Source organism: Anabas testudineus, chromosome 9 (assembly GCF_900324465.2).
Source record: "Anabas testudineus chromosome 9, fAnaTes1.2, whole genome shotgun sequence".
In the NCBI taxonomy this organism is placed as follows: domain Eukaryota; kingdom Metazoa; phylum Chordata; class Actinopteri; order Anabantiformes; family Anabantidae; genus Anabas; species Anabas testudineus.
This window is the reverse complement of record NC_046618.1, coordinates 21092599-21113688: the sequence shown is the minus strand read 5'-3', so window position 1 is coordinate 21113688 and position 21090 is coordinate 21092599. Positions and strand designations below refer to the sequence as shown.

General features: G+C 41.9%; 1 protein-coding gene across 1 annotated transcript; it reads left to right on the top strand.

Moving 5' to 3' along the window:
• Positions 1 to 1936: 1936 nt before the first annotated feature.
• On the top strand, positions 1937 to 16620 carry LOC113150673 (nuclear factor 7, brain-like). The gene is made up of 2 exons (XM_026343292.1): positions 1937 to 3133; positions 16045 to 16620. The coding sequence occupies exons 1-2, from the start codon at positions 1937 to 1939 to the stop codon at positions 16273 to 16275; spliced, it is 1428 nt and encodes a 475-aa protein (XP_026199077.1). The 3' UTR covers positions 16276 to 16620.
• The last annotated feature ends 4470 nt before the right edge of the window (positions 16621 to 21090 follow it).

Genomic DNA, 21090 nt, shown 5'->3' with positions numbered 1-21090 from the left:
ATATTAATTGTATTATATTCTGACTGATGCTGCTAAGAACACAGAAAACTTCCTGCCACTTTTTTGCATGTATGCTGTTGTTTGCTGCACAAATTTTATTTATCAAAAAAATAACATAAAGTGGCAGGAAAACATGTGAGACTTCATAACTTTTGTATTAATTTGTTATAGAATGTGATCTGATCTATATCTAAGTCAAGAGTAGCAACAAATTCAATGTGCCTGAAATAATAACAAAAAAAAAAGATCTTTCATGTCTTTATTGAGAACAACCATTAAAACCTTATAGTGCTAGTGGAAAAAGTATGTGAATCCTTTGAATAATGACTTCAAAAAAGTCACACGGTTTTCAAATTTATTGTGTATTAAAATAATGAGCATGAGCAGCACTTTAGGTAGGAACCTTTGTAAATCAGAGCAGTTGTACCTGGGTTGTTTTTGGGGGGACTCCTCCGCCCCCCTCAGGTGCAGTCTGGAGGATGAACTGAGCGCTCCGTGTTTCATTGCTGCTACAACTCACCTGTGTTTTCCAGGTTAGTATTCAGTCGAAAACAACCAGAAACGACGTCTCCACCTTTAATTTTGTGAGGCAAGTGTAATTATGTTGTTTTAAGGTTAATTTTGGAGAGTTATGCCAAGTTTAAGAGTTTGGAAAGTCGGCACAAACTCTAGATGGTATTTACCGACAGGTGTAGCACTACAGCGTGCTGCGTACCTGAGCGTTGTCTTGCAGGCAGGACACTAGTTTTGTTTATCTTGCACTGTGTAATGATTCGACTCCTGTGGACCTACTGACATGGGACAGTTAAGAATTTAGTTTCTGTGAATGTTAAGAGATATTTTACATTTCCATCAGTGATACTTGTGTCCAAAAACAAGTGCTTTAGTCCAGTAAAGACAAGCATGTGTAGGTAGTATGCTTAAGTACAGTTGAGTAACGCTGTGAATTATACTATGAGATGATAGTTTGTCCTCAACCACTAAGTACAGGTGATGTTGTGCACTTTTGTTTAACTGAAGAAGAATATTTCTTAGAATATAAAATGTGAATGTGATGTATGGAAAATGTCAAAAATTGAGGTTAGGGACAGTGTGAATACAAATTTCAGTTATAAAGATTGAAAAAGATACAGATATTGTATGCACTGTGGAAAATGTAACTGTTCTAGCTTTTTGATAAAGATGCAGTCTGGAGGATGAACTGAGCGCTCTGCATCTTCATTCCTGCTACAACTTACCTGTGTTTTTCAGATTGTGTCTCAACCATTGTTGCTGTGGTACCATTCCTGGGACCCATAACATATACACAAATAGATGTGAGACAAGGAAGCAATTGGTGGACTAGCTTACTAGCTGGTGTAAAGTAATAAAACCTGACAGGCTCAGTCCAAAGTCAATATAGATAAAATAACAAGTCAACATACCAACATTCAACACAACACACACAACCACCATTACTGTTCTTTAACGTACGTTTAATACAAGTTTTTTTTGTTTTGAGTCTCTTTACCACTATGATGTAGTAAATATAAAACAGAGCATCTGATCAGGATAAAGAACTGTACCCTAATTTCCTAAAGTTTAAAAATGGTTCTCACACAGTTCATCCAACAGAGAAAAAAATAGCACTGCAGTGTTTGAATCACCAGTTAACTTTTAGGTTTTTAATATTCCGGAGGAAATCTTGCACAGATTTTAGGTTACATCTTTGTCAAAATGTAATAAAAAAAACAACATTGCAGGATGTATTACTGTTAATAATTAAACAATAAAAGATATGGGTGAAATCGAAAGTTATTCTCATTGTGTTGAACCGAACCATAGCAGGAGCGTGAAAGATCTATAACTGGCTAACACTTATTTCAAAGACCTGTAGAGACAAACTGAGGGGAAAATACATTTGGTGAGTCTTTGGTTGAATGTGCAAGAAGAGAAAATGTCTGAGAAAGTTTTTTTGCTTGAAAGTTTCCTGAGCTGCCGTGTGTGTTCAGAGACTTTCATAGATCCTGTGTCTCTGAGCTGTCACCACAGCTTCTGTTCAAGCTGCCTGCAACAATTCTGGGAACAAGCTAAAAACAAAAACTGTCCCATTTGTAAAAGGAAATCATCAAAAGATTTTCCATCTATTAATCTAGCTCTCAAAGAACTAGCTGAGTCCTTTGCTAAGATGGAGAGTAATAATTCATCTGATTTAGAAAAAGAAAAAGAAGAGAAGGAGGAAGTGGTGTGTGAGAAACATCCAGAAATCAGATATTTGTTCTGTGAGGATGAAGATAGAGCTGTTTGTCCTGTCTGTGAGTTTTCTCTGCACCAGACTCACAAAGTGGTTCCTGTAGAACAAGCAGTCAGTGACCTGAAGGAGCAGCTGAAATCGGACTTAAAGTCTCTACAGGACAAGAGGAACAAATACAAACAAGTGGAGAAAACCTACAATGACATGATTGAACACTCCAAGAAGCAGCTGTTGTCCACAGAGCAGCAGATCAGAGCAGAGTTCAACAAGCTCCAGCAGTTCCTGAAAGAGGAAGAGGAGTCCAGACTGGCAGCTCTGAGGGAGGAAGAGGAGCAGAAGGGGAAGAATATCAGCAGAGAGATGAAGAGGATTGAGGAGCAGATCTCCTCTCTATCAGACAGTATCTGTGCTGTTGAGGAAGAGCTGCTCAAACACAACGTGCCATTCCTCAGCAGTTATAAAGACACTCAGACCAGAGCCAGAGCCCAGAGCTCACTGTCAGATCCACAGCTGCTCTCAGGAGTACTGATAGATGTGGCCAAACACCTGGGCAACCTGTCCTTCAGAGTCTGGGAGAACATGAAGGACAAGGTCCACTTCAGTCCTGTCATTCTGGACCCAAACACTGCAAGTGGATGGCTCCATCTGTCTGATGATCTGACCAGTGTGAGATGTGGAGACACACATCAGCAGCTTCCTGATAATCCAGAGAGAAACACTGAATATGCCACTGTTTTTGGCGCCGAGGGCTTCAGGTCAGGGAAACACAGCTGGGAGGTGGAGGTGGGAGATCATTGTGAGTGGAATGTGGGTTTGGTTAAAGAGTCAGTTGACAGGAAAGAAGCATCAGTTTCACCAAAATATGGATTCTGGAGTTTAAAGCATCGCAGTGGAAAATACTTTAATGGTTTTCACAAAACTGTGACAGTGAAGAAGAGTCTCCAGAGGATCAGAGTCCAGCTGGACTATGACAGGGGGGAGGTGTCCTTCTATGACCCTGAAGACATGACTCACATCTACACTCACAAAGAAAATTTCACTGAGAAACTCTTCCCATATTTCTGTGTTGGAGAAGCTGGTGATGCTAAAACCACTAAAATCAAAATATGTCCAACAGAGATTTTTCTCTCTCTCTTATAATTTGTTGTATTTCATCAAAATAAATCTTCCAATAATACATTATGTATCATGTTACATGTTTTTTAATGTTTTGTACGTGTACACAGGATCACTAACCACTACAAGAACACTTGGAAATGGAGAAATAAATAAATTAGCTGATATAAAGGTAGTTTCAGGAGAGTTTTATTATATATTAAGACCACATGTTATGGCATTAGGGAATCAGTATGTTCATATTTTATTTTAGTAGTTCTACTTCCTCATCTTTATAAAGACTAGTCTTATAATATTAATGTTAACCAATGTCTGATGACACAAACTTCAGATTTATTATATTGTTGTAACATTGATGAATGGATGCATTCAATGATTACTGCACTTTCTCTTTAATCAGAAATAATAAGATGAGCAAGTAAAAGTAAAATGTTTTCCTTTACATGCAGCGTAGTCTGTGTTTAGTCCAACTAGATCAAATAAACAGTCAAGCAGATATTAGCAGAACATGTTTTAAGGTCCAGTTGCTGGAAGATTAAAAACATTGTCACATAGTAAAACTGTAAATACCTTATGTGAGTGACCAAGCAAATAGGCAAGTGGAAACACAGGTGGATTGTCAAAAAAAAAAGGGTTTATTTATCCAAAAATGTGAAAGAAAAATTACACAACAGATTTAAGAACTTTTAGGGCCATTAAAAGAGGTCAACAAAAGAAACAAAACTCAACAAAGTAGACTAGACAAACTTAACTTCAACTGAATGGACCAACCAACAAAAACCAACTGACCTCCAGAAATGAACACACAAGAAAATATATAGTGGCTAATCAGACCGTTTGACACACAGGGGGTCACTACAGACAAATAGTACTAACACAACTTCAAAACAGTACATCATGGTCAGTCTTTTCAGTTGTGGATAATTAAACCATTAATCAAAAATAACTCCCTCAACAAATGACTAATATTGACAACATGTTCCACAACATGCCAACCTAAAGTCCCCCTCACAGATGATAGACTATGGTACAGTCCAATGAGCCTCTTCCTGTATAAAACAAGTCTGTGTTTAGGGCGATATATATATTTTTATATATATTTATATTTATATCTATATAGATATATATTTATATCTATATAGATATAGATATATAGATATATAGGGGCGGCAGTAGCTCAGGTGGTAGAGGAGTCGCCTACGAACCCCAGGGTGAGTGGTTTGATTCCTGGTTCCTCCTGGCTACTTGCTGAGGTGTTCTTGGACAATACACTGAAACCCCGTAGTAGCGCAGACTCAGTCTAGCAGCTGTCCAACCGAATCTCCCCAAGGGGATGAATAAAGTATACATTATTATTATTATATACACCAGCTGTATATACAGAACTACTCAGAAATCTAAACTAGATGTGTGTGTGTGTGTGTGTGTGTGTGTGTGTTCATGAGGGCTATTGCCCTATTGTAAAAACTGTCCCTGAGTCTGTCAGTCCGTGACCTCAGCACCCTGAGTCTTTTGCCAGAGGGCAACATCTTAAACACCCGGTGTCCTGGGTGTGTGCAGTCTTTCATGATGTTGCGTGCCCTCCTAAGACACCAGGTGCGGTAGAGGTCCTTCAGTGAGGGAAGAGGGTGGCCAATGATCTTTTGGTGTTCAGTGTTTATGACCCATTGTAGCACCTCTTTGTGTGGCATAGTGCAGCTTGAAAGCCACACAGAGATGCCGCATGTTAGCACACTCTCAAAGTAACAACGGTACAAGCCAACCAGCAGCTCTCTCTTCAGGTTGACCCTCCTGAGGATCCTCAGGAAGTGAAGGTGCTGTTGGGCCTTTTTCATTACCTCTGCAGTCTTTGAGCTCCATTGGAGGTCTTCATCTTTGTGCACACCTAGGTACTTGAAGCTCGGCACCCTTTTCACACACTCCCCATTAATAAGGATGGAGGGCAGATCTGACTTCTTGGTCCTGAAGTCCACGATCATTTCTTTAGTTTTAGTGGTGTTTAGGACCAAGTTGTTGTCCGCACACCACCCCACCAGCCTCTGGATCTCATCCCTGTATGCTGTCTCATCACCACCAGAGATAAGCCCCACCACAGTTGTGTCATCGGCAAACTTAATGACGACGTTGTCTGGGTGTGTGCTGACACAGTCATACGTGCACAGGATGTACAGCAGAGCATGAACTTTGTTGTTTTCTTTTTAACTTTCTAAATGTATAAATATGGTGGTTAAACTATATAAATCTAAACCAATACCTGAGGATTACCCACAGTTCAATTGTGTTGCAGCAAGTGTGGCCATCACACCTTAAAACTGTGCATCTCGATTATTTAGTTAAAGATCTCATTAAACTTTTTATACAATCTGACTTTTTCCTATTTTGTCACAATGTAAAAGGTTTATGAGAAATGTGTTCTGAATCAAGCGGTGTCATGTGGCTAGGACCAGACTCCATAACCAGAGATGACTCGAAAGACAGGATGAGTTAAAAGGGTTTATTACAAAAGAGAAAGTTTTAATGTGAGGAGGTCCAGTGGCGTCACAGTTGAAGAGGGGTGACTTCAGATGTGGGTGGAGGCCTATGATAGGAGACGGGGTTAGCCGGCGTAACACAGTAGAATACTGATGTAATGAGAAGATTATATGATCTGAGTGAGAACAGCGAGGTGAACCGGGCTGAGAGAAACAGAATATCCTGTGGCACAGAACAAAAGCCTAATGCTGTCACACACACACACAATGAGGCGAGGACCCAAAAGCACGACGTAGGCTGGCTAGAACAGAGAACAGTGTTTAATCACAGAGTGCAGGCAGAATCAAACACACAGGCAGGCCAGAGCTAGGAGACAGATTACACCAAACTAAAGACAAGGCTAGAAACTGAAGACGGCTGCATAAACAAGCAGGAATGAAGGCGAATGAAGGCCTGGACTGAAGGCACATCAGAGTCTTGTTCTTGGCACGGGAAAAGGGGAGGTTGGTAGCCATAGGCGGCCTGGAAGGGGGAAAACACAGTGGCTGAGGAAGGCAGGGAGTTGTGTGCATATTCCACCCACAAGAGGGATTTGGACCAGGAGGTTGGTTCTTTTGAGCAGAGACACCGGAGGGTCCTTTCTAGTTCCTGGTTCATCCTCTCAGTCTGGCCGTTTGTTTGTGGGTGGAATCCTGAGCTAAGGCTGGTCGTGGCCCCCAGTAGCCGGCAGAAGTCCTTCCAGAATTTGGCTACAAACTGAGGTCCCCTGTCCGAGACCACGTCGGTTGGGAGACCATGCAGACGGAACACCTGAGAGAGAACAAACTCACCCGTTTCCTTGGCCGATGGCAGTTTGGGAAGGGGAATAAAGTGGGCAGCCTTTGAGAATCTGTCCACGATAGTGAGTATGACTGTATTACCTTCAGATGGAGGGAGTCCAGTGACAAAGTCCAGAGACAGGTGCGACCAGGGACAGCGAGGAATGGGGAGGGGGTGCAGAAGGCCAGCAGGTGCGTGGTTGGGGTTCTTATTCTGGGCGCAGACAGAGCAGGCAGCAACAAAGTCCTTGACATCGGGGCGGAGGGTTGGCCACCAGAAGCGCTGCTTAACCATTGCCAGAGTACGGTCGACACCAGGGTGACAGGCGAGACGGGAGGAATGAGACCACTGCAAGACCTGGGACCGGAGAGAATCTGGAACAAACAAGCAACGGGGGGGACAGTTGGCAGGAACTGGGAGGTTAGTGATTGCATCGGCTACCTGTCTCTCGATGGGCCACCGTGCTGCCCCGACGATGCAGGCTGGGGGAAGAATAGGGTCCGGTGCTTCCAAGTCCTCGGCCTCTGGGAACTGCCGGGACAACGCATCGGCCTTCGTGTTCCGGGAGCCTGGCCGATAGGCGATGGTGAAGTTGAAACGTGTGAAAAACAGGGCCCAGCGTGCTTGCCGAGCATTGAGTCTCTTAGCGGTGCGGAGGTATTCCAGATTCTTGTGGTCTGTCCACACCGCAAAAGGCTGCTCACTGCCCTCCAACCAGTGGTGCCATTCCTCTAAGGCCAGCTTGATGGCCAGCAGTTCCCATTTGCCCACATCGTAATTGCGTTCGGCAGGGAGCAGTTTCCTGGAAACGAAGGCACAGGGATGTAACTTATTATCAGACACTGACCTTTGTGACGGGACTGCTCCCACGCCGAAGCTCGAGGCATCTACCTCGACCAGAAATTGCCTCTTGGGGTTGGGAATGGTGAGGGCCGGTGCTGAGGTAAAGCGGGTTTTAAGATCCAGGAAGGCTTGGTCAGCCTCTGCGGTCCAGACAAAGGGGAGTTGTCCAGAGGTGAGTTGGTGAAGAGGTGAGGTGAACTGTAATTTCTAGTGAACCGTCCGGCGAACCCCAGAAAACGCTGCAACTCTCTCCGAGAGGTGGGAACGGGCCACTCGAGGACGGCCTTAGTTTTCCCCGGGTCCATCTCGATGCAGCCAGGGGAGATAATGTAACCAAGAAAGGTAGTGGACTGAACATGAAAGGCACACTTCTCGGCTTTTAAGAAGAGGCCATTTGCTAGGAAACAGGAGAACAGCCCGGACATGTTTCACATGTTCTTGTATGTCTTTGGAAAAGATCAGGACGTCATCCAAATAGACAAACACGAAACGGTTGGCCATATCTCGCAGCACGTTGTTGACCAAGGCTTGAAAGACTGCTGGGGCATTGGTGAGGCCAAATGGCATTACGAGGTACTCGTAATGGCCATTAGGGGTGTTAAAAGCAGTCTTCCATTCATCTCCCTCTCTAACCCTCACCAAGTGGTAGGCGTTTCGCAGGTCGAGCTTTGTGAAGACGGTAGCCCCCTGAAGGAGCTCAAAAGCTGAGGGGATGAGTGGGAGAGGATACTTGTTTTTGACCGTGATGTCATTGAGCCCTCTGTAATCAATGCAGGGTCGAAGTCCTCCATCCTTTTTCCCGACAAAGAAGAACCCCGCACCAGCTGGCGATGAGGAGGGCCTGATGATTCCCGACGCGAGGGACTCAGCGATGTATGCGTCCATCGCTAGCCGTTCAGGGGGAGAGAGAGAGAAAAGGCGACCTCTAGGCGGGGTGGTTCCAGGAAGGAGATCGATAGCACAATCGTAGGGTCTATGTGGGGGAAGAGCTGTAGCTCGTGATTTGTTGAATACCTCTTTTAGGTCTGAATACTCTGGAGGAACCGAATCCAGGCAGGGGTAGGAGTCAGGGGAAGACTGGAATGAAGCAGGGCTGGAGGCAGAAGACAGACAAGACAATGCACATCGGGGGTGCCACCCCAAGACGGCACCAGAGGACCAGTCTATGTGGGGATGGTGCTCACACAGCCAGGGGTGCCCCAAGATTACTGGAATATGTGGACATCGCGTAATGAGGAACGTGACATTAGATTTGTGGTTATCTGATATCACGGTGGAGACAGGCCCGGTCTGATGGGTGACTTTGGGAAGCGGTCGTCCGTCTATGGCTGTGGCTCGTATTGGCTCTCGAAGCTGCACCAACTCTACCCCCGGTTGTTTGGCGAGGTCCTCATCCAGAAAATCAGCGTCGGCTCCTGAATCAATAAACACTGGGAGACGGAGAGATCGTGAACCCACACTTATTAGGACATGCATGGATGAGCGTGAGGGAGATGGCAGTTTATAGGCGCGGTTCACCAGGGTCCTCACTGCCCCTGATGAGCCCGATCTTTTGCTGGACAGTTGTTTAGAAAGTGACCGGGTGAGCCGCAATACAAGCAGAGGTTACATCTGAGACGGCGCTGGCGTTCCTCCAGAGACAAGCGAGAACGGCCCAACTGCATCGGCTCCGGAGCGTCTACCACCGGGGTTGGCCGTAAGGCGGATTCGAGTACGGGTTTGTGGAGCCGAGGTGCTGGCGAGGATGAAGCCGAGGCTGGGGAAGATCGGCGCCGCACCACGCCCTCCTGTCGGCGTTCCTCCATTCGTTCCCATAGGCGGAGATCCACCCGAGTGGCTAGCTCCACCAAATCGTCAAGTGTGTCTGGTAGGTCCCTAGTGGCTAATTCGTCTTTAATTATGGGTGATAGGCCCTGATAAAAGACATCAAACAAAGCATCCTCATTCCACCTACTTCTCGCCGCCACCGTGCGGAAATCCACGGCGTAGTCCGTCACAGATCGATCCCCTTGTGCGATGTGCAGCAGCCGACGAGAGGCGTCCTTGGCGGGGGCTGCGCAGTTGAACACCTTCCTCATGGCTTCCGTGAACGCCCGAACAGAGGAGCAGATCGCGGAGCGACGATCCCATTCTGCCGTTCCCCACTGTCGGGCAGGTCCTGAGAGCAGCGAGATTATGTACGCTATCCGCGCATCTTCAGAGGGGTAGATGAGGTGGGGGTAGATGAGGCTCTCGTGCGGCCGCTAACAGTGACGGGGTCTCCAACGCAGAGCTTTGCTGCAGAGTCAGATGTCGTAGCTGCAATGTGAGATCCTCCAGCTGTTGCTCGTGGCTTCTGATAGCCTTGGCTTGTGCCTGTAGTTCACCGGCCACGTCTGCTGGGTCCATAGTGGTCAGTCCGTTCTGTCACACACACACAACGAGGCGAGGACCCAAAAGCACGACGTAGGCTGGCTAGAGCAGAGAACAGTGTTTAATCACAGAGTGCAGGCAGAATCAAACACACAGGCAGGCCAGAGCTAGGAGACAGATTACACCAAACTAAGGCAAGGCTAGAAACTGAAGACGGCTGCATAAACAAGCAGGAGAGTCCAAAACTATCATACATGCAATAACTACTAGTAATTCTGAGCAGACTGAGAGACGGGAGAGGTCTCCTCAGCAGAGACAACGGACTGACAGGGAGGCAGTGGAGTGGAGTGGCATTTGTATTTGTATTGTGATGGGGTGGAGATATCACGCAGGTGAACCAGATGAGGGTTGATGCGCTGTGATGAGATGGACTCAGGAACATGCAGGAGGAGGGTAGTAGCTGAAAAAGAAAGGGGACCATAAATGAAAGTGCATACATAAAGGAAACGTGCAAAAAGGATGACAAATGCCTGGTTACAAGAGTGTGCAAAGTCAATCCAAAAGTACTAATAATACGATATCCATGATCCAAAAGTCAGGGTCATAAGACTGTCGGGGGTCATACACAGAAAAGGTTGTATGGGTGATAGGTAGGGCAGATTCAAGGGCAAAGACGAGGTCACTGTCTGAGGTCTTACACAGTGAGGTCCAAACACAGAGACAGAGTAGGGTGAAGGAGGGAGTGGAAGCAGGAACAGGTCCGATACAGAGAAGAAGGGAACAAATCAGGTTAGAAGAATACACTCGCACTACCGGAGGTTCAGGCAGAGACAGATCTAGGTGATACAGACTGTGGGTCTTATCCTGTGAAGGGAGAACGAGGAACAGCACAGCACAGGAAGGATTACACTCACGGTACTGGAGGTTTAGGCAGAGGAAGGTTAGAACAGAAGGCAGGTCTGGTTAGGGGGGAGTTTGGCCGGGTTCGTATCAGATAAACAGTCCGAAGGTAAATGCTGAATAGTTTAGCTCTTGGGTCGATGTGGGAAATTCTATCTGGCAACCTGACAGACCTGCTAATAAAGGGAAGGGCAGACACAGGTACAGACAATCTGCAGTCAACAGGTCACCTGACAGAGGAGGGAGAAAACAAGGAACAGGCCAAACCAGGAAATCAGGGGCAGAAAGAGCTGGAATCATGACAAGAGGAAAATATTTAACAGCATCTTCTACTGGTAATACATTTAACCCATGATTGAAATATAAAAAAATGGAAGATGTTTTAAATACAACTGAGATCCCATTAGAAGGTGAGAGAGCTCTGCTGAAAAACACTGTCACAACATTTTAAACAGTAAAAGAACAGAAAGGGAGGACGATTCAGAGAACTGGTCTTTTGTGTCATAAGTTCCCAGACTTAACCAGCCAACAGTTACTGTATGTTGTCACGTCAGCTGCAAAGGTTTCAGTAACTCCTTCAGAAGAGTCTCAGATGTCTTATTTTTAGTTTTATATTTTTTTAATTAATTACTAACTTACTTCCAAGTATGGTGGAAGTTTGTAGTTTAAATGTTACTTAATGTTGTTTGCTGCTGTTTTGTTTAATGTTTTATTTGCAGTGGTTGATAAATTATGACTTCAGCTTGACAGAACAAATACTAGTACTGTTGAATTTAGTCGTTAAGTTTGTCTTAATTTCAATAAGCTCAATGTTTCAGTGTCTTGTTGTGAATACATGATGAAACCTGAGTGAAACATCTGATGTTTCAGTGACACTGATGTTGTTCTTACAGCACAAATGTGTTGAACGGTAATTAACAGTCTGTGCAGCTTTAGGCTGATCCACAGTTTTTACTGTTGTGTGACTGATAATATTCACACTGAAAGTTGTTTTATTTCATGATCAAAGGTAAAAAAGGAGCATGATCACTGCCATTTAGATATTTCAGTTCATTTACTGTTTCAAATGACCAAACAGAGTCACGTCAGGCTCTGGAAAACATTTCTCAAAGGTGGTGAGACACAAGAAAACTCAAAGACTGGACTGTTTGACACTTCCATCACTGTATTCTCTCTCAGTTCACCACACTGATAGCTGAGGGTAGATAAGAGTGTTTGTATCTGTTGGTTCTGGCTCGTAGCTGCTAAAGAGAGAACCAGAAGGCAGCACGTGGATCTCAGAGTGTAGGGGATGTATGGGGAGCTGTCAGACAGGATCCACTGTACTGTAATGACAGGCTGGGTTGGACAGAGGGTGAGAACTGAGAGCACTGAGACACGTGACTGGTAAAGGTGGTAAGTTCCAGGTGAGTAGTGGAGAGTTTGTTCAAGCACAATACAAAACAGTTCGAGTCCAAAAACAGATTGATATGAGAAGTTTAGTGTCATAAACAAGTAGGCAGTTCTGACAGGAGTAAACCAAATCCAATAATCCAAACACAGGGAGATAAATACAGTCCTAGGTCATGAACAGGGAGAGAGTTCCAACAGTTAAGTCCGTGAGGCTAATAACAGAGGTCGTAAGACGATCAAGGTCATACACAGAGAGGTCCAGAGCATAAATGGAGGACAATGAGGACAGAGCAGTGAGATTCACAGGAAGAGTTCCTCATTACAACAGACCTCACAACAACAACAACAACAAAACTACGAACAACGTTTGAGATTTTTTTTATTGTATTTTATGGACATGACACGTTAATTTACTGAAAACCAGACCAACCTCTGAGGGAGAAGCTCCTGTCAGTGTTGAAAAGAGACATTAGAAGAAGCTGAAGTTGTCTGAATGCACAGACACGGTGGTCACAAGTTGATGTGTCTGCTGCTGCTGTTCAGAGAGACGTGTGTCTGATGCTGTGGAGGTTGAACAAGGACAAACAGACAACAAGTGCTGAACATCTGCTGGATCAGTGGTTTTCACCTCTGACCCTGAACGAATCCCAAACAAACTATTTCTATTTGTTTTAATGTAATGAAGTGTGACAGAATATTTGTGTAGTTGACATTTATTCACTTAAACATTGCTCCAAAGATGAAACGCACAGGTTTGATGTTTGAGTGAACACAGACCAAAGTCAGGAAGAGATTTCCTCAGTCCACTGAGGATCCTCTGATTTCAGACTCTCCAGTTACACAGTACAAGCAACGTTCAAGCTGCGTCTGACCAGTTCTTGACTTTCTTGTTGAAATACTATTTAGCCAAGTGTCAGGTTTAATAAGGTAACGAAAAACAGTTAAACCGGCATCGACAAGGACAGATAACGAGCTCTCTTCCTGTTTCCAACAGCTGCTGTAACTCGCAGCAACGAGCGACGTATTCGGAAGTTGGTCACCAGTTAACGTGGTCACTAGTAAATCTGGAACACCAGGTCTCTAGCAGCAAGAAGTAGGTAAGAGAAGCCATGTTCAGAAGAACAGTTGATGTTCTTCAGTGTTCAATTCATGTTCAGAAGAAGGTTAAAGGTTAAAGAACTGTTAATACAGTCATTTGAATCTGAATACAGCAGAAGACTGAAGAAACCACATACAGTCGCTGACTAGAGAAATCTAATTATTATTTTCATTATTTATTACTGCTTGATTTATTTTCTTATTAATTCTTAATTTGTTTATTTTTTCTTGTTTTGTGTTACAAAGTTAAAATAAAGAGATTTGAGAAGATTGGAATTTTTTAACAAAGCTTTTCTTGTGGAAAACCTGATGTGGCCCAGTCTCACACAGACTCTGCCTCTAGCAGCCCCCAGGTAAATTGAGTTTGAGACCCCTGGTATAAAGTGCCAATAAAAGGTAAATTACCTTAATCATCACTTGTGAGTCAGCTGGTTTAAGAAGTCAGAGTTTGATGGGGATCACCTGAGTGCACTGAATGTTTCAAACAGAGCAGTGTGAATACACCTGTATCTGACAGGTTCAATTATATATTATATATGAAAACACAAACACTGTTTCTGTGAGGAACCAACAAACGGGACACGAGTATAACAAATGAAAGATGTTCATTATCAACACTGGGAAACAACAAGGTGGGGAAATAAATGCACACTACAAAATGCAGACTTGATAAAACAATAAAGACAACTTAAAGCGACCCGTAGCACTGTGAAAAAACAAAGTAACAAACAAAATCCGAACCACCAAAGTAAATAAACAAGATACAACTCACAAACCCGAATACAAAGTACCAACAGAAATGAACGAATGCAAACAAAATACACACTAACTCATTTAACTAAACATACAAAGTAACAATTGAAAAGCGAAAAACAAAAAGGCCAAAGTCCAGGATGAGAAAGGAGTGAATTCAAGTCCATGAACAAACAAACTGTGTGCAACAACCAACATACGAACAATTAATGTACAAACAAACCAGTAACGTGTGTTTATATAAGAAACTGGCAACGAGAATGAAGACTGAGGGAAGCTTTTAAAGAAACCGGGACACAGGTAAAACAAATCCATTATCAAGGTCCAGGAGAGTGGAGAGTGCAGGTGGTCCAAATGAGGCCATTAGGAAGTGTCTGTAGGTGGGAGTGAGAAGATGAACACCAGGGGGAGACAAAAACACCAAGTGAACGGGGATGAGGCAGGAACCATGACAGTTTCTTGTTAAAGCCTGTTGAAATGTTTCCTCCTCACTGGAGAACAACAGCACAAGTTTCTACTTTCTTATTTATATAGTATGTTTATTAGTCATAAATAAATTCCTTAATTTAGTAAACATGAAACATGAAGCAGTTTACATTTATTTAATTTGTGCAGCACTGAATGCAGAATGTAATGTTCATCTCAGAAAGAAAATGCAGACTTTCACCATCTGCTGGTGAAACAATAATATGACAGTATTTCCTGATGTGTAAAGTGAAAATGAAAGTAGATTTTGTCATTGTTGAACTGAGCTGAGACGCCATTACATACAGTTAAATCTCTGCTGGAAAATACAAATTTGGAGAATTTAAAGTAACCAAAGGAAGGAACAGTAACTTGGTGAGTCTCAAATCTTAAGGAATTTACCAGGAATGGCAGAAAAAAATGCTCTTTTAGAAAGTTTCCTAAGCTGCCACGTGTGTTCAGAGACTTTCAGAGATCCTGTGTCTCTGGGATGCAGCCACAAATTTTGTTCAAGTTGCCTGCAACAATTCTGGGAACAAGCTAAAAACAAAAACTGTCCCATTTGTAAAAGGAAATCATCAAAAGATAATCTGGTAGTGGACTTTGCACTAAAGGAACTGGCTGATTCATTTTCTGGGAGGAAAAAAGTTGAATCAGAGACTGAAAAGGGAGAGAGAAAGGTGGAGGTTGTGTGTAGAAAACATCAAGAAGAACCTAAATTGTTCTGTGAGGATGAAGATAGAGCTGTTTGTCCTATCTGTGAGTTTTCTCTGCACCACAGTCACAAAGTGGTTCCTGTAGAACAAGCAGTCAGTGACCTGAAGGAGCAGCTGAAATCGGACTTAAAGTCTCTACAGGACAAGAGGGACAAATACAAACAAGTGGAGAAAACCTACAATGACATGATTCAACACTCCAAGAAGCAGCTGTTGTCCACAGAGCAGCAGATCAGAGCAGAGTTCAACAAGCTCCAGCTGTTCCTGAAAGAGGAAGAGGAGTCCAGACTGGCAGCTCTGAGGGAGGAAGAGGAGCAGAAGGGGAAGACTATCAGCAGAGAGATGAAGAGGATTGAGGAGCAGATCTCCTCTCTGTCAGACAGTATCTGTGCTGTTGAAGAAGAGCTGCACAAACACAACGTGCCATTCCTCAGCAGTTATAAAGACACTCAGACCAGAGCCAGAGCCCAGAGCTCACTGTCAGATCCACAGCTGCTCTCAGGAGCACTGATAGATGTGGCCAAACACCTGGGCAACCTGTCCTTCAGAGTCTGGGAGAACATGAAGGACAAGGTCCACTTCAGTCCTGTCATTCTGGACCCAAACACTGCAAGTGGATGGCTCCATCTGTCTTATGATCTGACCAGTGTGAGATGTGGAGACACATATCAGCAGTTTCCTGATAATCCAGAGAGAAACACAGAGTATACCACTGTTTTTGGCTCTGAGAGCTTCAGCTCAGGGAAACACAGCTGGGAGGTGGAGGTGGGAGATCATCCTGACTGGAATGTGGGTTTGGTTAAAGAGTCAGTTGACAGGAAGGGAGAACGTTATGCTTCACCAGAACATGGAATCTGGTGTTTATGTCATGATGAAGGAAAATACACTAATGGTTCTGGTAAAACTTTGACAGTGAAGAAGAGTCTCCAGAGGATCAGAGTCCAGCTGGACTATGACAGGGGGGAGGTGTCATTCTATGATCCTGAAGACAAGACTCACATCTACACTCACAGAGAAACTTTCACAGAGAAACTCTTCCCATATTTCTGTGTTTGTCAAGCTGGTGATGCTAAAACCACTGAAATCAAAATCTGTCCAACTGAGATTTCTCTGTGATGTTCAGAGATGTGATTTACAAACATGATGATTGTTTGAAGTTTATTATACATGAACTTCATCACTCTTTACAGTTTATTCTTTTCTTTAAAACAGATTTGATTTTGTGTCATGTGTCATTTAATTGTCTTTACTCAGCGTCTCTGTGTCTAAAACAATGTTCATTAGTCAAACACTGTTTTCTTTTCTTGTTCCTCACTTGTACTTCGCTTTATATAAAAAAACCAAATGACTAAATGTAAAATTATATCCAAACTGATTTTCATGAACAACACAGAGATAATTTAATGTGTAGTTTAATAACCTATTTCAATCGATAAGTTAATAATTAAACTACTTAAACCAGTTTGATTTCATGTTTTTACTCTCAGTGATACAGTTTGTGATTTGTTGTCAGTGGTCACAGAAAGCTCCACGTTTTCTTTTATTTCAATACAGATTTTAGTTACTGTTTTTCCTGACAGTGAGATATATTAAGTATTGTACACCTATTTTCAAAGGTTGAACACAGAACCTGTATGTGACAGCAATCTGCTGATATTTTATTTGGCTCAACCAAAAGTACTTTTATTTATTTTCTCTTTTACTTAATACATTTGGATATAATTTGCGGACATAGTTGTTTTGGTGATCTGTTTTATAGGTTGACACAGAACACTAGACAACTATAAGGAGTATTGTGCTAACTAATTTCCTTCTGTTGTTCTTTACACTTAAAGGGGTGTTCATAAACTAACTTGGGGAAGTAAAGTTATGAGCTCAGGGCGCTGTCCTTCTGTTAAAGGGTGAAGGAAGCGTTACATGTATATAGTAAATAACATGAATGATGAATATCAGTGTCTGGTTGGTGATAACATGAATAAAATACCAGCAGTAAATCAACTCTATCTTTATGAAATGTCTTTGCTCAACATCATGTGTAATTAAATCACTACCAATTTTTCTTGAATTTACAAAAGTTAGTACAAGTGTTAAAAAAATAAATATATAAGTAAAATAAAAACACTGATCACATCAACAAACAATATATTTCTAAAGTGATAAAACACCAACATTCATGATCTTTCATTTTTTTATTGAACAACCTCATTTAACATGAAGAGTGTAAAAAGCAAATGATATTTTAATGAAGTTGTTGAACCACGTTTGGCAGAAATTACCTCAAACACGCTCTTCCTGTTGCTGTGGATTAGACCTGAACAACATCCAGCAGGAACTTTACACCATTCTTCTTCACAGAACTGATTCAGTTTAGGACGTCTGGTGTGAACATCTCTCTTCATGTTGTTCCATAGACAAAGTCCACATTTAGTTCAGTCTGGTTATAAACATTTCCAAACTAACACTATCAACAGTGTGATCATATCTACTTAATGGATGTTACTGAATCCAGGACATCATAGAAGTCAGTCTTTAAGTGAGCAGCTCCCTTGTATCTTATGAAAAACTTGATCCAGACCGTAGCTCACTCTAGAGGATTTATTGGAAGGTCTCTGTGCTGTGATCATGTTCTACCTCATAAACCACCACCTTGAGCACTAACAGGAAGTTGGATTAGTTTAATGTCAGTTTTCCCTCCAGGATCTTATTCTGAGCAGGTTGGTCAAACATCACAGAAAGGTTGAAAGAGGGAAACTTCAACATGGACTCGTTGGAAGTTTGTTGGTGGCTCCATGTGTCACAAACTCTCCTGAGTGTCCAGAGAGTTCCTTTAGGAGCAAGTAGATGATTACAACCATGAAGTCTCCACCAAGTCTGCCTCAAGATGACCTGCTGAGATAAATATGTAAAAGCAGCAGTGACTGTTCTGATAAATCCTCAGGAAGATTCCTCAGCATGAAATAATGACTTCCTGGTCTATGGAGTTCAGAGAAAAGCAGCTTAGAGGGATTATAGCTAAAATTCCCCCTAAACGATGTGCAGGTCCGATCCACAGCTACAGGAAGCGCCAGGTTGAGATGATTAATTTCAAGGGTTCACATACTATTTCCACTTTTACTATGAGCACTAGGACCACCTGCACTCTCCACTCTCCTGGACCTTGATAATGGATTTGTTTTACCTGTGTCCCGGTTTCTTTAAAAGTTTCCCTCAATCATCATTCTCGTTGCCAGTTTCTTATATAAACACACGTCCTACTGGTTTGTTTGTACATTAATTGTTTGTATGTTGGTTGTTGCACACAGTTTGTTTGTACATGGACTTTAATTCACCAGTTTGTCTAACCCTGGACTTTGCCCTTGGTTTGTTCTCCCAACTTGTGAGTTTGTCTGCTGTGTAAAGAGCTTTTCAGTTATTACTTTGTATGTTTAGTTATATTAGTTTGTCTGTGTCTGAGTAGTACTTTGATTTTTGTTGTTACTTTGTATTTCTGGTTTATGTGAATTTTGTCTGCATTTGTGATTTTCTGTTGGCACTTTTATTCTTGGTCAGTGTGTTAGTTTGTATGTCTAATTATATTAGTTTGTCTGTGTCTGAGTAGTACTTTGATTTTCTGTTGGTACTTTTATTCTTGCTCAGTGTGTTACTTTGTAGTTTGCCTGCGTCAGTGCAGCACTTTCTGTTTTCACTTTGTATTCGGGTTTGCAAGTTTGTACTTGTTTACTTTAGTTCTCCGATTGTGTTGCCACTTTGTTTGTTCAGGTTTTGTTTGTTACTTTGTTTTTTCAACTTGCTTCGAGTCGCTTTACGTTGTCACTTTGTTTTTCCACCGGGTCTATGTTGCTGTTGTGTGCATTAATTTACCCAGCTAGTTTTTTTCCCCTGTGTCCTCTGATAATCTCTTTCGTTTGTTAGACTCATGTCCTGTTTGTTGGTTCCTCATAGTTAAATGGTTTCAGTTTATTCCTGTACTTAAACTTTTACAGTTTTCAGGAAGAACATGCTGACACATGAATGTCACCATCACCATGTCACTGATTTTAAAAAAAAAATTAAAAAGTAAAGATTCTTCTCATAAAAACCAAAAGATGGAGAAAAAGTTCACATTTTAAATAATGAACATTTCTTTTTATTTTTCATCCACAGCAGTAATTTTATTTTTTATGCCAAACAAATTACTTACTTACGTATTTTTAATTGTGAAATAAATAGTTCAGGCCTGTTGTGAAATGAAATACTTGTCAATATTTGAAATAATACAACTCTTTAATATTTAAATATAAAACATTTAATCAACAAAGTTTGGATTTGCAATAAATTCTGTAAAAAGTGAAGTAACAGGATTTCAGATTAAATATCTTTAAAATAATTTATGAGATTTTAAAACGCAATCCAGAGAGAAACACTGAATAAATGATGAAAGATGTGAGTCAGATAAGAAATGACACAGCTCATAACATCTGGGAGAGATCATCCTGTATTTTTCTATCTTTTGTTTATAATAAATGTCAGAACATGATAAATCAACAATCTTCAGCATCTGCACAAATGTGGAATCCATGAAATAAGTATTTTATTTCAGTCACATTAACAGTATAATCAGGAAGAACAGCAACATGATGCTCTGACAAACAGGTGGAGAAAACACACCATCAAATGATTTCCCACTCCAAGGAGCAGCTGTTTCTCATTCAGTTTGTCATTGCTTTGGGAAATGTTGCTTCATACTGTGGCTGCCAGTTTGTGTAATGTTGTACGTTGACTTGAACTTGACTGAACAAACACTCATTGAGTTGAATTCAGTCTTTTCTCAAGTTCATCTTTCATTTCAATCAGCTCAGTGTCTCAGTTTCTTTCTTGTTGTGAATACATGAAGCAAACTGAGTGAAAACATGATGTTTCAGTGACAGTTACTCATGTTGTACTTACAATGGAAATGTGTTGTACAGCAGTTTGTAGCTTTAGAGCTCAGAGTCAGCAGCAGATCTTCACTTTTCACTGATGTGTGACTGACAAACTTTACACTGACAGTTATGTGATTTATTTTAAGCATCAAATGATCAAACAGTTTCACGTCACAAATGTTTTGAATGTTTCTGAGTCACAGTCTGACAGGATGGAGAAATTAAATGGTGAAACATCTACTTCTACGTCAGTCATAACCGTGAGTTGTACAGTTTTTTGTGAACACTTCAAGAAAAGAAACAAGTTACAATAATACAGAATGAAGATCCCAATAAAAAAGTAGATATAAAAGTAGTAAAGAAACATTTTATTGTCTGATTTACTTAAAAACTGAAGCTACAAGTTACAACAATAAGAAATCAGTGTGTTCATGTTAAATTCTTAGATTTCATCATCACCTGCTGCCGATTTCATTGTTTTATTGATGACGTTAAATCTTTAAAATGGTGAATGAGCATTTAGATGTAGTCAAATCAAAAACTGAATTATTTGTCAGTTGCTCTGCAGTTAATGAGATAAGCTTCAGTATATAAAGGTGGCTGGTTAGTGTAGTGGTAACATCACCGCCTCCCATGTGGGAGACTATGGCTACCTCCAGTAGGGGGCCTTAGGCAAGACCTCCTCACGCTGCCCTGCCTACCCTTGTAACTTGTAATGACTTGTAAGTCGCTTTGGATAAAAGCGTCTGCTAAATGACTGTAATGTAATGTAATGTATCATCATCAATAATGTGAGTAGGGAGTGAGGTCTAAATAAATGTCATCCTAACACCACCATCTGCTGGATAGAACATATCATGACAGCATTTCCTGACTGAGGTCAAAGAAAGTGAAAGTAGATATTGTTGAAAAGGAGTAAGATGCCATTCCAGGATGTGAGGTCTCTCCTGATAAACATATATCTGGAGGATTGGGATCAAGTAATGTGGTGAGTCTTATTGTTAAAGAATACAGTAGAACAAATGGCTGA

Bases quoted from the DNA above. Each gene is read 5' to 3' on its own strand.
- LOC113150673 (XM_026343292.1), top strand. From the start codon at position 1,937: ATGTCTGAGAAAGTTTTTTTGCTTGAAAGTTTCCTGAGCTGCCGTGTG. The intron at 3,134-16,044 runs TTTAATGGTTTT...GAAGGAAAATAC, and splicing joins AGCATCGCAGTGGAAAATAC to ACTAATGGTTCTGGTAAAAC.